This window comes from Neomonachus schauinslandi, chromosome 5 (assembly GCF_002201575.2).
Source record: "Neomonachus schauinslandi chromosome 5, ASM220157v2, whole genome shotgun sequence".
NCBI classification, from domain to species: Eukaryota; Metazoa; Chordata; class Mammalia; order Carnivora; family Phocidae; genus Neomonachus; species Neomonachus schauinslandi.
In genome coordinates this window covers 17564876-17582381 of record NC_058407.1, presented here as the reverse complement: position 1 = coordinate 17582381, position 17506 = coordinate 17564876, and the positions used below count along the sequence as shown (strand labels likewise).

General features: G+C 48.9%; 1 protein-coding gene across 3 annotated transcripts in view; it reads left to right on the top strand.

Moving 5' to 3' along the window:
• The window catches only part of CHST11 (carbohydrate sulfotransferase 11), a 259142-nt gene that overhangs the window by 110737 nt on the left and 130899 nt on the right, over positions 1–17506 (top strand). For all 3 annotated transcript variants that reach the window (XM_021687589.1, XM_044915832.1, XM_021687590.1), the window contains exon 2: positions 10491–10576. In XM_021687589.1, coding sequence (XP_021543264.1) covers positions 10491–10576 — 86 coding nt within the window. The remainder of the gene's footprint in view (positions 1–10490; positions 10577–17506) is intronic.

The following is a 17506-nucleotide window of genomic DNA, read 5'->3' as shown; positions in this document are numbered from 1 at the left end:
TGAAGTACCTAGAATAGTTAAATTCAGGGACAGAACGTAGAAAAGGGGTTGCCAGGGGTTGGAAGGAGAGGGGGGGTGGGGAGTTAGTGTTTAATAGGTACAGAGTTTCAGTTTGGGATGATAAAGTTCTGGAGATGGTTGGTGGTGATGGTTACATAGCAGGGTGAATGTACTTAATGCTACTGAACCGTACACCTAAAAATGGTTAAACTGGTACATTTTCTGGAAGCCTGAAATCAAGGTGTTGGCATATATAACATTTTCTGTTATGTATATTTGACCACAATTTTTAAAAAATTGGTAAAACCCCTTTGGTGTGATTCTCCACCTCGAAAATCGTATTCGGAGCTTATGGTAGGGAAAGGACACGGACCTGGGAATTAGCTCCATCTTGACTACAGAATCAAAGGAATGTTTTCCCAGTCTGGCCTGATATTTTCGGAATGAGTTAGGTACAAATCAAGGAAGATGCCTCAGCCTAGCCAACACACCCTTCACAGCGAGGCTCCCCTCTGTCCTGGGAAGGACATTAGCTGTGACACCTTCCGCCCCGGCCCCTGAACTCACTGGCCACAGCTGGAACGAGCTTCCCCATCCTCTTCTCCAGATTGTCCTGCAGGTGCACCGTCTGCGTGCCCTGTGGGCCGTGTCTCCTGTCTGGCTGGTCCGGCATCCCCAAACCCTTCTGAGACATGAATCCCATGGGGTGCTCATTCACCTCCTTGCTTCCCAGGACCCCTTTCTGGGGGAGCCTGATTCAGAGGGGCTGCGGATATGTCTTTTTTACGAGGACCTCAGAAGACTCTTATCAGACAGGTTTTGAAGACACTGGATGAGGGTAACTGTGTTTTAGAAATGGTCTACTTTCTTATCTTTTGGGAAAAGAACTCAAATTCATTCATTCATTTGTTCATTCATTCACCCAGGCGCTGAATTTAAGCACTCTTTTAGGGACTGAGGAGATTGGGGTGGAGAAGACGATCCAAGTCCCTCTCTCATGGAGCTTATAATCTTATGGCCGCAATGGGCAGTGGACAATAAAGCATTTACAATAAAAAGTCAAAAGACAACAGGTGCCTTGAAGAAGGATAAAAAACAAAGCAGAGGGGAGACAGTGAGAAAGAGGGGGCAGGTTGTGTGAGCTAGTGTGGTGGTGGGGGCGGTAATGTGAGCAAACGCAGAGGGAAGAGTATCACAGGGGATGGAACAGTGAGCGCCCGGGGCCTCATGAATTGGGACAAGTACTAAAAAAAAAAAGAGAATAGAAAGTATCAGTTCATCACACCTAAACTGGGTGTGAAAGGACAGGAGACAGGGGATCTCTAGCTTTGTGACTTTAGATGACTCACTTACGCTCCTGGATGTCCATTTCTCCACCTGTAAAATGGGGCTCGGGATGCGGTAGGTTCCACTGGATTGGGGTTTCTTAACCTTTCAGTGCCCTTCACCTCTTCCATGCTTTCTTGGGGTGGACTGCAAACACGACTGTCCAGGAAGGTCATTTTTGAGCTTTGCATCCTGCCATTTGTCCTGCTCACTCAGAACCATTTCTGAGGGTACATTTCTCCGATCATAAATACCCATTCCCTTTGCTTGTGAGAAAGCCATTAGGCCAGATGGCCTCTAAAGGCCCTTCTTGTCCTAGATGTGCCTGATTCTCCATTAACCTGTCAGGTTGACAGCTGGTTTGCACTTGGGCAGGGACCTTGTGCTTTGTGGAAGTGGGCACAAGCCTCTGCTCTGGGGACATTTTTGCAGATGGGCCAGAATCATCTAAAAGAGGGGGTGCATGATGGCAGAGGCCATTGGTTTGGGTAAATTACATTTGACGGCATATTTCTGCTTCTCCTGGCAGGTCAGTGTTGTAGTATTTGTGGCATATTCTTCAAAACTGAGTATCACAGTCTCTCCATGGAAGGTTTCTATGACCGTAAATCTCCTGGCCCTCAGATGAAGCTGTGACTTTTCTTTTCCAGAGTTATGTCAAGTGCTTTCACCTAATTCTGGGATTTATACCCTTGACCTTGGTCTGCCAAAAGTTTAATTCCCTTTAGTTCTGCCACCACCTTCACAGGCCGGGTGGCAGGAGCTTTGTGGAGCTTATGGTAGGGAAAGGACATGGACCTGGGAATTAGCTATCAGAAGGGCTCCGATCATTTCCGAATCGAATAAAACCCAAATTCCTCAGTGGTCTTTAGTGGTTGCTAGTAGGATCTCCAATAAGGAAAAACAGATCTGGAAATGATATTGATTAGCTCTGGGTTGTTGTAGGGACTGAGAAGGAAAGACTAGAAAGTTGAAAAACTTAAGTTTGATAATCGTATTAATGATAGTTTAGGTTGAACCCCAGCACCCTGGGCCTCCCACCCTCAGTGTGTTTGGGCTCTTGAAAAGTTACCTGCAAATACAAGTGTGCTGAATGTTTTATAAAGCTCCCAAAGCCTGGGTAATTGGAGGACACTGGGTCAGTACTCAGGACTGTCTTTTTGCCTGGCCTCTCCCAGTTCCAACCTCTATAAGCTATAACAAGTCTCATTTCAGACGAGTGGGGGAGAGCGTGCAGGGTTTGCATCCACAGAAATGTGGGTTGGAATCCCAGCTCTGCTGCTCACTAGCTGTGTCAGCGGGTAAATTCTTCACCTTCTCTGAACCTCAGTTTCCTTGTCTTTAAAATGGGCGTAATGCCACCTACCTCCAGGGTGGTGGTGAGGAGTAGAGGAGAGACATAATAAAAGTGAACGTTTATTGAGTGTTTGTAGAATTCATTTAGGGCACATCGCAGTTCCACAAGAATGGATCATATTAATTTTGCCTTATGTTTTTGTTTGTTTTCATTTCTTTGACTAAGAAAGCCAACTAAGTAATTTTGAGGATGTTTTGTTAGCTAACCAACTTTGAACTTCTCTTCTTTGTTCTTTTGCTAAGTGGTTTGCCTGATAACCCTTTAACAGAAAAACGTCTTTGGTTAAACCCTCCCATCGCTTGACTTGCTGTTTTATCTCATTCACTTGACACAAACATGCTGAGTACCTACCATGCACTAAGCACTTAGTTGGGCAGAGGGCATGTGGAGGGGAGCCAACAAGAGAGCCATGGGACTGGGCTGCCAGGGACTCAGAGGTGGAGGGTTGAGCTGGCCTAGGACAGGGCAGGCTTGGCCCTTCTTTCCCAGCCCTGCTGTGGGAACTTTGGCTATCCTGTGCCTGCACTGGGCCACGTTTTCTTCTCTGAAAATAAGCGGGAGTGGTCAGATGGGAGCTAAGAACCCCTCAGGCTCCGAACATGAGTTTTGATTCTTAACTCTTTGACAGGAGAAAACGGAATGCAAAAACCTGAACCCATCTGGGCATGCAGATGTGCTGAGCACACATGGATTCAAAGAGCCTCAGATTCCTTGAGATAAAACTAAATCTCACAGAGATACAGAACATCTTTTTTTTTTAATTTTAATTTTTTTTTAATTAACCCATGGTGTAGTATTAGTTTCAGGGGTAAAATTTAGTGATTCATGCATTTAGTTGCATGTAACACCCAGTGCTCATTATATCAAGTGCCCTCCTTAAAGCCCATCTCCCCACCCACCTCCCCTCCTGCAACCCTCAGTTTGTTCCCTAGAGTTACGAGTCTCTTACGGTTTGTCTCCCTCTCTGTTTTTATCTTATTTTATTTTTCCTTCCCTTCCCCTAAGTTCATCAGTTTTCTTTCTTAAATTCCACATGAGTGAAACTATATGGTATTTGTCTTTCTCTGACAGACTTATTTCGCTTAGCATAATATACTCTAGTTCCATCCACATTGTTGCAAATGGCAAGAGCTCATTCTTTTTGATGGCTGAGTAATATTCCATTATATATATATATGTAACTTTGCTGGTTTTAGCATGGAAACAGTCCGGAGTTCCAGGAATCTCTTCTTTATCCATTCATCTGTCAGTGGACATCTGGGCTCTTTCCATAGTTTGGCTATTGTGGACATGGCTGCTATAAACATTGGGGTGCAGGTGCCCCTTCAAATCACTATGTATCCTTTGGATAAACACCTAGTAGTGCAATTGCTGGGTCGTAGGGTAGCTGTATTTTTAACTTTTTGAGGAAACTCCATGCTGTTTTCCAGAGTGGCTGCACCAGGAGAAAATTTTAATATATTAGCTACAGATGTGGTATTTGTGAAGACTTACGTACCTCTGTTTCCCTCTCTGCTTTACGGGAACTGCTTGGGATTGAGCCAATTCTAAGCCAACTGGTGATGTCCGAGAACCCTGAGAGCTTCAGCACCTTATCCGCCGGGTGCACCGCCCCCCCCCCCCCCCCCCCGCCGTCTTTGTTTTCTTCTCTCTCCCTCCTCTTTCCTCTAGTCCTGAATATTTCTTCCAGAAACCTGGGCAGAACAACTAATACTTTCTGATGTTAGTGAGCGACTCAAAGGGGATTTCTTCCTTTGTGTTTTAAAAGGAGAGTGGTGGTCCAAAGGAGATGCTGAACTCTAAAGAACAAGAGGGCTCCCGGAAGGCCATGCTCATGGGCGCTTCTGGTTGAGGGTTGGGTTCTTTCCACTCTGAGTCCCTCCTGGTGTGGAATTTCAGGTCCTGGGTTACTAAGACAAGAGGGTTTTGTTCCAACAACTGCCCTACCCGAGCTAGAGACCACTAGTTCTGCTTCTGTATAAGATTTGGGGGGGGTCCTATTTTTGTATTATTATTAATTTTTCTTTATTGATGGCATTTTTTCATTTGAAAAACCTCTTCATTTCAACCAGGATGCCAGCCTTTGGTTGTGAATTTGTAAACTGGGCAGAAATTGAGAAGTCTGTCTCACAGCCAAATACTGCTTTTTCTTTCCCAACGTCTTCTGGGCCCACACTCTCTCTCCTGCTTTTCTGTTACTAACTGCCACCGGGTCCTCTGTCTACACCTCCTGCCCCTTCCCCCTGACTGCCCCACCCCCAGCCCCTCTCCAGGACTTACTGAACCCGTGGTTCTCCAGGGAAACTTCCCACTGCCCTGTGCTTAGACATCGGGAACTTTGAGATCACCTGGTTTTTATCTCTGCACCTGACCAAGGAGAAATCTGAGGCCCCGGGGGTACCTGGTTCAAAGTGAGGCTCTTTGGTGACAAAGCGAGGTGTAGGATCCAGGCCTGTGACTTTTCACATGAACAGTCCTGGATACTATGTACCAGGCTATTTTACATTTTCATTTAATTCCCAAAACCATCCTAGGATGTAGGCATTATTATTGTGCTTTATGGTTGCATTTCAGAGATGAAGACGTTGAGTGAAGGTCCCAAGGCTGGTTAATAGTGAAGCCAGGATTTGAATCCGAAGGGTGTGGCTCTCGGTGCTTGGGACTTTGCTGGTTTTAGCATGGAAACAGTCCGGAGTTCCAGGAATCTCTTCTGTCCCAGGCAAGCCAGGATGGTCGGAACTACGGGGTGACCTCCACAGGAGAGGGGACAGCTGTGACATAGTGGCCTTTTAAGGGAGGCTCTGCACCCTGCTGTTGCAAAGCAGATGGCCCATCTTTCCAGGAACAGCCCCCTCTGAGGGAGCTGGTTAGCGCTCTCACTTCTCCTCACTTGATGATGTTGACCTAGACACGGTCCCATTCCAACATCCTTTAGACACATGGTCTGGACGGTACTGCACCAGGGCACAGCGTGAATTGGTGCCTTTGGAGAAGACATCTCCTTGATTGCATTTTTGCTCTGCACCCGCAGAGTGTAGTGTTGATGAGGAATCATGCCCAGGCTGTTAGCAAAATCAGATTCGGAAAGTGTCTGAAGTCAGTGCAGTATTAGTGTGGTTTTGCCGGCAGGGTGGGGGTGGGTGGGAGGTGGAGACGCATTCGGACCCGGGTGATTGAGTAAGCAGTGCCTCCCTTTGGATGTCCAGGGAAGTGAGAGCACAGAGGCTGTGGAGCTGGACTATAATCCCCGAGCATCCCATATGCCTGTAGTTTTCTAAAACGCATCAAAGGTGAGTTCCCACCCAGGGCCCCAAGGCCTTTCCGTTTTACGTCCTCAGACCCGAATTAGCCATCCAGCAGCTCCCGTCCAGCCCAGAAGCACAAGGCGAGGTCACGGGGAGTCACTCAGAGGGTGAGGTGGGCTCCACTCCTTTGCTGGGAGCCCACTTTGTGTCCCCTGCTGTCCGTTGACTGTGAGCAGAGGACCCACTTAAGGACAATGTGCTCTTTGTCATCATAAAACAAACACAGGGGCTGGCTTCATTCATGTACCTTGGAATATGCAGAAATGTGCCTGGGTCCAAGAAATTGTGCTGTAAATTGAGCCAATTCGATTCTTACCAAACGGTCTTGAGTTTCGTTGACTGGAGTTTAGAAAGGAAAAAAAAAAAGCAAATGTTGCAGCTAAATAAAACTCGTGGTGGCGGGTGGACGGCAGAAGGCCACTGTTAAATGTCCTCAGGGATTCATTTCTTAGGGCTTTTGATCACCAGACCTTTTATTTTTCAAAGGAAAAAAAAAAAGAACAGCTGTTGGATGCTACAGGCGGTTTCTTCCTTATATAGTAGAAAACAGCCTGTCCAACGCTTGTGAAGGAACCCTGAAATCCTAGCTCATTCACAGCCTTTCTTGAGTACTGACTTGTGCCAAGCACCAGGGGAAAATGTGAATAAGATGGGGAGGGTCTATACCCCCATGCCCGGCATACCGTGGGTGCTTGAGAAAAGTTTGTTGGAGTGCGATAACTTAGTTATTAGTCTGGCTGTCACATCACATCACTTTAGTGACTCCTAGGACACTGGAGTTCATTTTAGATCTTCTGTCCTAGAAGTGGCCAGCCAACCCAGTCTGGGGCCCAACTAGAAAGATGCGTGGTGGACTTGGCACCTGACCCTTGGCCCAGCATGGCAGCTGAGAGCATGGGCTGCCTGTGTTGGAGTCCATGCCTCACCTCTTAGTGATGAGACCCGGGCAAGTTACCTTCCCCTGCTGTGCCTCTGTATTCCTATCCATAAAGTGGGGACAGTGGTGGTACCCACCCCATATGGCTGCTGTGCAGATGAAATGCACCGTGAGCGCTCTCTAAACTGTACCCACCACCATCTCTGTGTGTCAGTCACTCAACCTTCTCTGATGCCACTTTTCCAAAGACGCATACGGGACCAACGTACTTAGTACTTACGTGCATAATTGCCAGCCCGTCCTTTGGCTCCCAGGCACGCAGTAGGTCCTCACTGTCCTTGTTTGGATGTGAAGCACCTATAGCAGTCAGGTCTGAGTCTTCATGTGGTTACCTTCCACTCCCGTGGTCTTGACCTTGGTCCAGTTTCTGAAGTTAAGGGAGGCTCAGACCTCTAAAATGCAGGTCCTTCCTTCACCGTGGGAAGGATTACACTTAACCAAGTGCCTGGCACACAGTGAGCGCTCGATAAATAGTAGGATTGTTGTCATTCTCATAAACAGCGCACAAGGCCCCTTTGGCTTTTGTGGCCTGGGGTGCCAAGGCTGGTTCACGTGGCGCCCAACGGAGCGCGCATGGCCAGGGCGGGAGGAGGCACGGAGGGCGGGCGGCCTTGGGAAAGGGCCCGCGTTGCAGGCCCCACACGGTCAAAGCATTTTAAAGGCCTTGTATTCGAAAAATAAACCAATTAAATAATACTGCCCCCTATAAAAGCTGAGTTTTAATGGACTCCACGGTAGGGTTTTCACCGTGGCGGGTCCTGCAGCCACCGGCCCCGGGAGCCTGTCTGCCGCCACGGGGAGAGTTTAACCTTGCACGGCGTGAGCATAATTTTACAAGTTTTATGGCTGTTTTTTCTTCTCCAAAGTGTTGCTATGTCATTGTGCACCGAGGGCAAGTGGCGTGCATTTAACAGTTTACCTCGTTTTTAGTGGAAATGAAAAATGAAGCAATAAATTAAAGAAAAACACAACGTGGATTTTTCCCCCTTCTTCTTGAGGCAGTTGTGGAGGAACAAAGAGGCAGTGTTCCCCCCCCCCCCCCCCCCCCCCCCCCCCCCCACCCCCGCACAGCCTAATCAAATTTGAACGGCTTTTATGGGTGGACATTTGCCCGCAGGTCGCCTCCCCGGAGAGGGCCATGGGGCACGCAGCGTGCTTTTGGGGCTTGTTCCGCTGACCCCAGGAATCCCGGGGACCGTTCTCCAGGGCGGGGGTCAGCAAACGACAGCCGTGGGCCCGATCCGGCCCCGCGCGCGTTTCTGTGACACGGTTGGAAAAAACCCATCAAAAGAAGAAGACTATTTCCCGACACGTGAAAATGACACGGAATTCACTTTGTGTCCATGCATGGAGCGGCAGTGGCATGCGGCCACGCCCGTTGTGTTCTGGATCATCCATGGCTGCCGACACGGTGCCCCAGACCCCGAGGGCACAGGGCCAAAGCGCTGCCTGCCCTTCGCAGCAAAAGCTCAACGACCCCGCTCTCCGAGGCAACGGAGAAGGGGACAGAAAACGCAGCTTCCAGGTTCCTGGAAGCGATGATTTAGTCTGAGGGTTTCCATGTGGCTCCAAGGGACAGGTCAAAGGAGAACTGCCTGAGAAAGGGTCAGTTCAGGGCGCCTGGGTGGCTCAGTTGGTTAAGCGACTGCCTTCGGCTCAGGTCATGATCCTGGAGTCCCGGGATCGAGTCCCGCATCGGGCTCCCTGCTCGGCAGGGAGTCTGCTTCGTCCTCTGACCCTATCCCCTCTCATGTGCTCTCTCTCTCTCTCGTTCTCTCTGTCTCAAATAAATAAATAAAATCTTAAAAAAAAAAAAGAAAGGGTCAGTTTACCTGGAGAACTTCCAGAAGGAATTGGCTCCTTGCGGAGATGGCTTTCCTCACGTTTCGGACCTACGGCTGGCTTCTAAGTGTCCCCCTCTGGCTCCTCCCGCCCCAGCCTTCTGTGGCTCTCGGTTCAGAGAAGGCTTTGAGGTCTGCTGACTTCCCATCAGCTCGCTGGATGGCTCAGGACTAGAGAAGTTCTCACCTTCCCACCCCACCCCCCCGGGGATAGGCGGGTTTTGGTCAGGAATCGTTCTGTGCAAATCCAGCGTGCAGTTTGATGCCCTTCAGAAATTTGTAAGAAACGCTTTTTGGTCAGCACCCCGGTTTAAGCATTCTGCAGATAGGAGTAACTCGTTGAATCCTCACAGCCAACCCCATCTTACAGCTGAAGAAACACAGGCACAGCAAGGTTAGGTGCCTTGCCAAAGATCACACAGCGGGAATGTGGTAGAGCCGGAATGCAAACCCAGGGAACATCATGGGTCCTCTCTGCGGCTGCTACATAAGGGTGAATTCTTCAGGCTTGTGGATGGATCTGCTTTCCTTGTCCCGCCCAAGCCCCTACCAAGTCATTCCACAAGAAAATCGCCTTCTGTGGGAGAAGAAAACGCTTGTTTGCTCATTCATTCGCTCCTCCCTCCTCCACGCCGCCCGCCCTTCAACAAATAATTATCAACAGGTGACTGCGTGTTAGGCTCTGGGAGAGACTGCCCGGAATGAGGGTGTTTTGTGAACAAGAAGAATGAAAAAAAAGAAAAACTTTTTTCCACTTAAAAATAGTTCGGGGCGTTGGGGAGGGGGAGGGGAGCGCCTGCCTGGCTCAGTTGGTGGAGCGTGTGACTCTTGATCTTGGGGTTGTGAGTTCAAACCTCATGTTGGGTGTAGAGAGTACTTAAAAATAAAACCTTTAAAAAAGTAGTGCTGAGTGTCCCCAACGCCTTTGGCTTTTGAGGAGTTCCCTTAATTCTCCCTCTTTTATTTTAAAATTTTTTTTATGTGGGCTCCGTGCCCAGCGTGGCATCCAGTGTGGGGCTTGAACTCATGACCCCGAGATCAAGACCTGAGCTGAGATCAAAAGTCAGACGCTTAACCGACTGAGCCACCCAGGCGCCCCTTTCACCTCTTTTATTACTTGCAAGTGCTACCTCTATCTGTTTAGAGCCATAGCCCTTGTCCTTTCTGCCTTGACCTGACATTTTCATTAAAAGTAACCTAATTTACAAGAGGCTTTGGGGTGACCGGGTGCCTGACTTAGCTAGTGGAAGAGCCCTCCGGGGGAGGCCCTGCATGGTGCTCAGGAGACCAGAACCAGGTGGGGAGGGGGCAGGGAAGGCAGGAATAAGAGGTTGTAATTGATCATTGAGGCCTCAAGGAGGCTGTGGGATTTGAAATACATCACCAAGCCTGGTGCTGGTAGAACTCACTCTCTCGGAAGAACCTTTACACTGTCTTTTGTAAGTAGCTTCATTTCAGTGAGTTTTAGATGCCTGTCTTGTTTTCTTAAAAATTTGCTGGGAAGAATGTTTAAGATTATTTATGTCCTTCTGAGCGTGGAGATACCTGAATGCTGGAGAAGACGTGCCATTGGATAAAGGAACAGCAGCTTTGCTGGAAGTGGTTTTATATCCTTTCCTTTCCTACCTGTTTCTTCTTCCCCCACCTACCTCTGTGCCTTTTTCTTTGTCAGACAACAAACCTTTGTTGCTCATTTCTGATGAGCCTTCACTTTCTCTCCTCAGTCATGCGGAGGAACCCCTTTGGTGTGGACATCTGCTGCCGGAAGGGGTCTCGAAGCCCCCTGCAGGAACTCTACAACCCAACCCAGGTAAGCCCTGGAAACTTGCTTGCTTTCACGGCTTGGTCTCCATGCATCAATTTTGGGTGGGAGGGGAGAATGAAAGACTCCAAAATCTGGTTCTTGGGGGATTTGAAACTTCCTTGCACTGCCTAGCATTTTACCTTCAGTGGTGGCTTTCTTGGTCACCCTTTCTCTGTATAATGGCTCCGAAATTCTGGCGAGCGGGATTTAGAATTCGAGAAATGCTTTGGTGTAGTGCTGGACTAAGCTTTCCGACCTGCTCAGGTTTGAGATCCACATAGTCACAGGTGCCAGCAATGGGGCTCTGAAATTATAGAGCCGGCTGGGCAGTGTCCCCCTTAGCACCCCGAAAGAAGGTTCACATGTAGGTGAACTGGCCACCCTGCTCCCACGTTGGTTCATTCAAGTCCAAGATGCCCCAAGGATTCCACCTCACTGTACCTGGTTACCAAGACTCAATTCTTTTTTTTTTTTAAAGATTTTATTTATTTATTTGAGAGAGAGAATGAGAGAGAGAGCATGAGAGGGGAGAGGGTCAGAGGGAGAAGCAGACTCCCCGCTGAGCAGGGAGCCCGATGCGGGACTCGATCCCGGGACTCCAGGATCATGACCTGAGCTGAAGGCAGTTGCTTAACCAACTGAGCCACCCAGGCGCCCCCAAGACCCAATTCTTGGGCTGGGGTTGGGGGGTGCTTTTTGTTAAGTGACTGTCATGGTAAATTGAGCTCAATTATGAAGAGTTTCTCTTGGAGCGAAATAAGCTCCAACCAAGGAAATGTGTCCTTGTGGAAAGCTAGGAGCCAAGGGAAGAGGCCTGGTCACCATGGCGATGGCCTCAGTGGTGTGTGTGGGTCTTGATGTGGAGACTCTAAGGCTGGTTCTCCTGTGGGAACATTAATTAGCACTTGATGCCAGGAACTGGCAAGTGAAAACTAGTGGCCCATTGTCTGACCTTTGAGTGCTGTTGAGAAAAAAAAATCTTTTTCTTTGGCCTTAGTCTCTGAGCTTTACTTTGTATCAAATTCCTAATTTAGTATTTCTGTGGACTAAGGTGCTTGGTAGAGGAAGATGATGCATGGTAATGCTGCATTCCCTGAAGTCTCGCAAAGGGAACTTTCTGATCCCACAGGTCTTCCCTGTCTCTCACCTGCACTCCCTTCTGGAAAAATGGACTCCTGAGTTTGTGCATCATGGGTGGCCTAACCAGGTGAATTCACTCCCTCGTCAGCCCCACTGCTTTGGAGTTCTAGTGTGGCGAGGCCTGATTAGCCAGGTAATTGCAAACTCACATTGCCTGAGGCTTCCTATTGGGTTCCCTGGTGACTCAGCAGGGAATGTGATATTTGGGGGTTTTTTTGGCGCCCAATTAATCTGATTATTACAGGCAAGTCTCCTAGCATGTTCGCATACCCGTCCTTAGGAAGAGGTAGAACTCGCCTTGACAAAGGATAGGGTTTCTGGTAAGCCATTGAGAATAACACAGGCTACTGAGATGCAAGCCATTCCTATTTTTCTGTTGACATGCCCTGTTCTCAGATCATTTTCCCTTTCAAAGTACAGCTGCTGAAACACTGCTTCTTCCTGGCGAAATTCTGTGGGCAGCATACAGTGTCATGGGAGGAGCTTATTTCTGAAGTAGACACCCCTCTGGACAGCAAGTCCACGGACTGTGTCTGTGCTGTATCCCCAACCCCTAATACATCTATAGACGGTGCCCCCAAATATCTGTGATTGAAAGAATGAAAGTCTAGGTTCACACCCCTACCTCGCCTCCGATTGGTTGTGCAACTTGAATACGTGATGAGTCCGTGTCTCTGGAATGTTGGGAGGATAAAATCACTCTGATGTGTCAGGGACTATGTAAACATTTGTCATTATCGTGGTCATGTGGGGGGTTTCCATACCAGAAGCCTTGACTTCGAGTCAGACGTGGGTTCAAAGCCTGGTTTCTTCATTTCCAAGCTACGTGAGTGTGGGCAAGATACTTCATCCCTCTGAGACTGCCTTCCCTCATTTGTAACAGTACTTTGCTCGGTGCCTCCTATGGAGTTTGTTCATTCCTGGATTCATTCACTCGTTCACTCATCCGTTTCTTCAGTATTACACATGCCAGGCGCTGGGCACCAGAGAGTGAGCTGGGCATGTGGGTTAGCCTTCCATGTCTGGTTCCTCTTGGTATCCCAGGGCTGACGTGAGGGAGTTGACTGGAAAGGGAGACCCAGCTTGGTCCAACCTATGTAGGTAGAGGTCATCTCTTCCTTCTGGTGGTGGTTTGTTTTCTGGGTGAGAAGCTCATTTAGCAGCAGCCTAGGACCTGGGAGGGAAAATGGGGCTGGAGAGGCAGCTCTGGGAGCCATTTTTGAGGGCGTAGGTGGGTGAGTCACCTCCATCAAGAATGTCGTGGGCAAGCTGTCCGGCCCCCTTCTCTGGCAACCAGGAAAATGTCCCCGCAGGAAGATCTCCCTGTTTCCTCGGGATGTTGCCCGGGATGTTTTTTTCTTAGGCCGGTTTCCTTTACAAGCTGCAATTACGTTCCATTCCCACGCAAATATGGCCAGTGGTGCTTCTCAGAGACACTGTCATGGTGATCATTTGGGCTGCCGTGGGCTGGGCGTTTAGAGGAGAGAAGGGAGCAAGCACCCCTGTTGAGTTAAATTTTGTGTCCACAAGACATTTACAAACTTTGCACCTGATTGAGCATGGTTGTGGTTTGTCGTTTCCCTACCAGCCAAGGCTGTTGAAGCCGCTAAGCCTGGACTGATGTTATCACAGAGGCAGATGACAAACCCTGTAAATTACTAGAAACCAAACTGCTCCTAGAGATGCCATTTCCCCGTCTTATGCTGACTGGTTATTTGGGTTTGATATATGATGGTGAAAACACAAACTGTTTATTGTAGATAAGAAACCAATGTTAGAGCGAGAAGGCACCATCTTAGTTACCATGTACTGATGCTCCAGACCAGCTGTTATCTAGATGCTTCTAAACACCCCATCATGGAATGCTTAGAATAAGCCCCCAACCAGGTCTGCCACTCCCATTTCACGAATGGGAGAGCTGAGGCCAAGAAAGTTATACAGCTTGCCGAGGGCCACACAGCTAGTAAGAAGCAGAGTAAGGATTCAAACCCAGGACAGACTACAAATCCATTTATCTCTATGCTATGCTCACTGTCACCAGCAAAGTTCTCTTGGCACAAATTACCCTGTCTCCCCTCCAAAACAACAACAGAATCACACCCAGATTTTTATTGGGCAAAGGCTTAAAAGCTCCTTTGGGGGAAAATTGGCTATAATCTGATTTTTGTATCCAAGGTTTTCTTATTTCAGGGCCTCACAAATCCCCTAGCCACTAAAACAACAATTGGTTAAAAAAAGTTTATGGTTGATATTCTTAGAAAAACTGTACTCTGATGTCTTATAATTTTCCTGGTTCTCTGCTGTCTCCCTGGCCCCAAAATAAAATGTAATTGCTGATCAGATCAGCTGGTGTCCAGTCACCGAAAGTTCAGGAGTTGCCAACTGCGTATTTGCGGCCCCAGCGCATCTGTGGGCCGCCCTGTTGCAGCTCAGACTCGTGGGGCAGAGCTCCGTTGTCAGCCATTAAGAGGGCATAATTGCCCCCAGAGTTACCAGCAGGAGTGAGACAGCTTGTCCTTCAGCCTCGCCCACCTCCTGGTCCTCGCGTGGGTTCCCTGAAATCTTCACAGCATCACTCATGCGGTTCAGCCCTGCCCTCCCTGGTGCTTTCTTTAGCATTTCTCCTTGCTCTGTGATTACCACGTTCCGAGAAGACAGATGCACAGCCCAGGGGTTGACCAGGAATTCATAAACACAGAGTCTATCTAGAAGGCTTGCAGGAATGCACTAGGTCCAACTGTTGATGGGCATTCCTAAGGGTCTGGGAGGGCCAGTCTGTGTTTGAGGGATCTAGTGGTATTCTGGGTGAACTGTTTGAGGCCAAAAACAAAAACAAAATTTTTTTTTGAGGGAAAAGAACAAATATCTATTATTTGGTGGCCCCTTAATGGTCCAGTCTTCACTATGCTACAGATTTACCTCTCCGTAAGGTGGGCTCCAGGAGGAAGGATCAAAAGAGGGAGAAAGGAAGGAAAGTTACTCTTCACTGAAAGTGTAATCTACTTTCACTCTACTAGACCACGCTGTTCGAGGCGTTTCTACACATATCTCATTGAATCTTCACAACAACCCCAAAAGGAAGGTTGAACCCCATTCTTCAGATAAGTTAAAGGAGGTTCAGTTAACTGAGCAATTTGCCAAGATCACGTAGCTCTCTGAAATGGTAGCGCCAGGCGCATCTGACCTGGTAGGATTGTGGGAGGATGAGAGCCTATCACTTCGTCTTTTCCAGGTAGAAAAAAAACGCTTCCTTGAGGTTCTCTTCCCTAGTGACTTAAGCTGAGACGGATGTGCTGAGGACTGTTGTAAAATTCCCGAAGTCAGGGGCCAAGGCTTGTGGAGTGATGTGGAATGCACAGTGGATGTCCAGTAAACAACTGAAGTTTTGTTTTCTGCTTCCTGAACCTGATATTTGGAGAGGCCTTTGTCTCTTGGCTGTGGCCAGGCTGAGCAGGAACCACCCTGAAGAACTCTGCTGTGGGATAGCTCACCTTGGTGAAACTGGGAAGTCGGGGTCTTTGATTTAGATTGATAAAAGCTGGAATTGTCCGAAGGGGTTGGGGTGGGGGCTCTTCTAGCACAACCTAAATAGCTTTCTTAGCAATGCTTGCCGGACTTTGTTTCTTCTGCACGCATTTATAGGCTAAGCAGAGGGAAAAGATGTGGGGAGGAGAGGCACGTAGGTCGTAGGACATGGTAAATGGAGCACAATAGAGAAGCCTTTCAGTTATGGGAGAACCAGGAGTAAGTAACCAGCCCTTTAAGGTGCAGGGCGAGTGGGAGGCTTTGTAGAGGGGGTGGCATTTGAGTTAAGCCTTTGAAGACCCATCAGGCTTCCCCTGACAGAGAAGAGGGAACAGCATCAGGGAGAGGAGGAATAGCAGGAGCGTGGGCCCCAGGTGGGATAGTCCATGGCACGTTCAGAGAATGGTGAGGGCTTTGTGGCCGGAGTGAGGAGCCTGCAGGGAGCTGATTGGAGAGAAGGCAGCAAGGGCAGGGTGGTGCCTGCTGGACCAGGCTCGTCCACCCTTGCGGAGGGTGTAGTCTTTACTCGCAGGCGGGATCGGTGGTCACAAGGAGCCCAGAGGAGAGAGCGTACAGCTCATGAGTCAGGGCTGCTTCTGAGTCAAGCCGCTTATTAACTGTGGGGCTTCTCTAAGGCAGAGCCTGTCCCCTCCTTGCCGCGGTGGCCTCTTCCACAAAATGACCGAGACCTGGCGTTCTCATCCGTGGCTGCCCATGAGGACCACTCAGGAAGCTTTGACACAGTGGCCACTGCCCAGGCCTCACCCAGAGATTCTGCTTTTGTTGGTGGGTCTGGGTTAGGGGCAGGGGCATCGGTGTTCTTCAGAACTGCCCGGTGATTCTGAGCGGCGGCCGAGCTCAGAAGCGCTGGGTTGGCGGGTCCGTAGGGGTCCCTCCAGTTCAAAACTCTTTGATTCTCAAAAGCCCCTCAAAGTGTATGCACCGAGGCCGCTCCCTGTCGTTTCTTACGAAGGCCCTGGGGCAGTTTTGAGCTCTCAGCCTCTCTCGTGTTCCACTGGCGGGTTCATGAGTCGAGGCCCCCAGCGTGGGAGACTCCACTGGGGCCGTGTGGTCAGACCCGAGAGGCGGAGCCCCCAGGCAGGGCTTTGGGAGGGGCCCGGCGTCGGGGACACTTGAGCCACGCGGCTCTGGACCCCGTAAGCAGGAGAACCCAGACTTGCCCCATGCCACGCATCAGATGGGCGCTTCAGAAGGAGCAGCTCCAGTCTTTTGGATAAGTGCGAAAGGAGAAGAGGCTCTCGGCCTTCCGAATTTTCGTTTGGGAAGACTGCTGCTAATGGTTGACACCCCGGAGAAGGCAAGGAAGAACAGACATTGTAGAGCCTCCAACTCTGGGCAATTAATCCCTTTATTACCAACCACCTGGTAAATGATGCGTCCATCTAATTACCTTGTTTTGACCCAACAGCTGTCTACCAACCGAAGAGGGATTAATTGATTTAGTTGTGGACTGGCTCCTTATGCAAAGATATTACTTACTGTCAGCCTAGCAGAAAGGCAGCTGGCTGGCAAAGATGAAATAGTACATGAACTTGATCTTATACACACCGCTTGGGAGAATGCTTCATTATTAACTGCAAATTACAATAGATGAGTGAGCCCATTGCAAAACCCAGGGACAGTGGGCCGCCTCTTTCACCATGGCCAGTGGCTCTGTTATTTTTGAACCAGGGAAGGCACCCTGGTCAGATTTCCAATCAAGCCAGGACAGATGGGGACTCTAGAGTCAGACATGATTTGGGTCAGAGGAGAGAATTGGATGCTTGAAGGAACTGGGGGATCCCAGCCTAGGTGTAGGACTTGGGTCGATGACTTGACCTCCCAAGCACTGATTCCTTTAACTGTAAAATAGGAACACAATACAGTCTTGGAGTTTTGTGAGTTTTGAAATCATGTATAAAAAGCACCTGAGATTGTACCGAGGAAGAATTGGTATGAATCGTGTTATCAGTAGCCAACAATGGTCTGAGTTGAGTTAGGTGACCTGGGACTTCTCTTAGACCCGTTGGGCCCCTGCACCCGTTGGGCTCAGACACTTTGCAGGTGCACACTTGGAATTTTGTTGAATAAGAAGAAGATAGAATGATTTCCTCTTGCTTGGAAGCTACTAGCTATTCATCATGAGCACTTCCTAAAAATTTTGACTTATGTGTCTGGTTGACTCTGTTATTAAGCTGGACATGCTGATCGATAAGACCATGGGTGCCTGTGTGTGTGTGTGATGTGTGTGTGTGATGTGTGTGGGTGGTG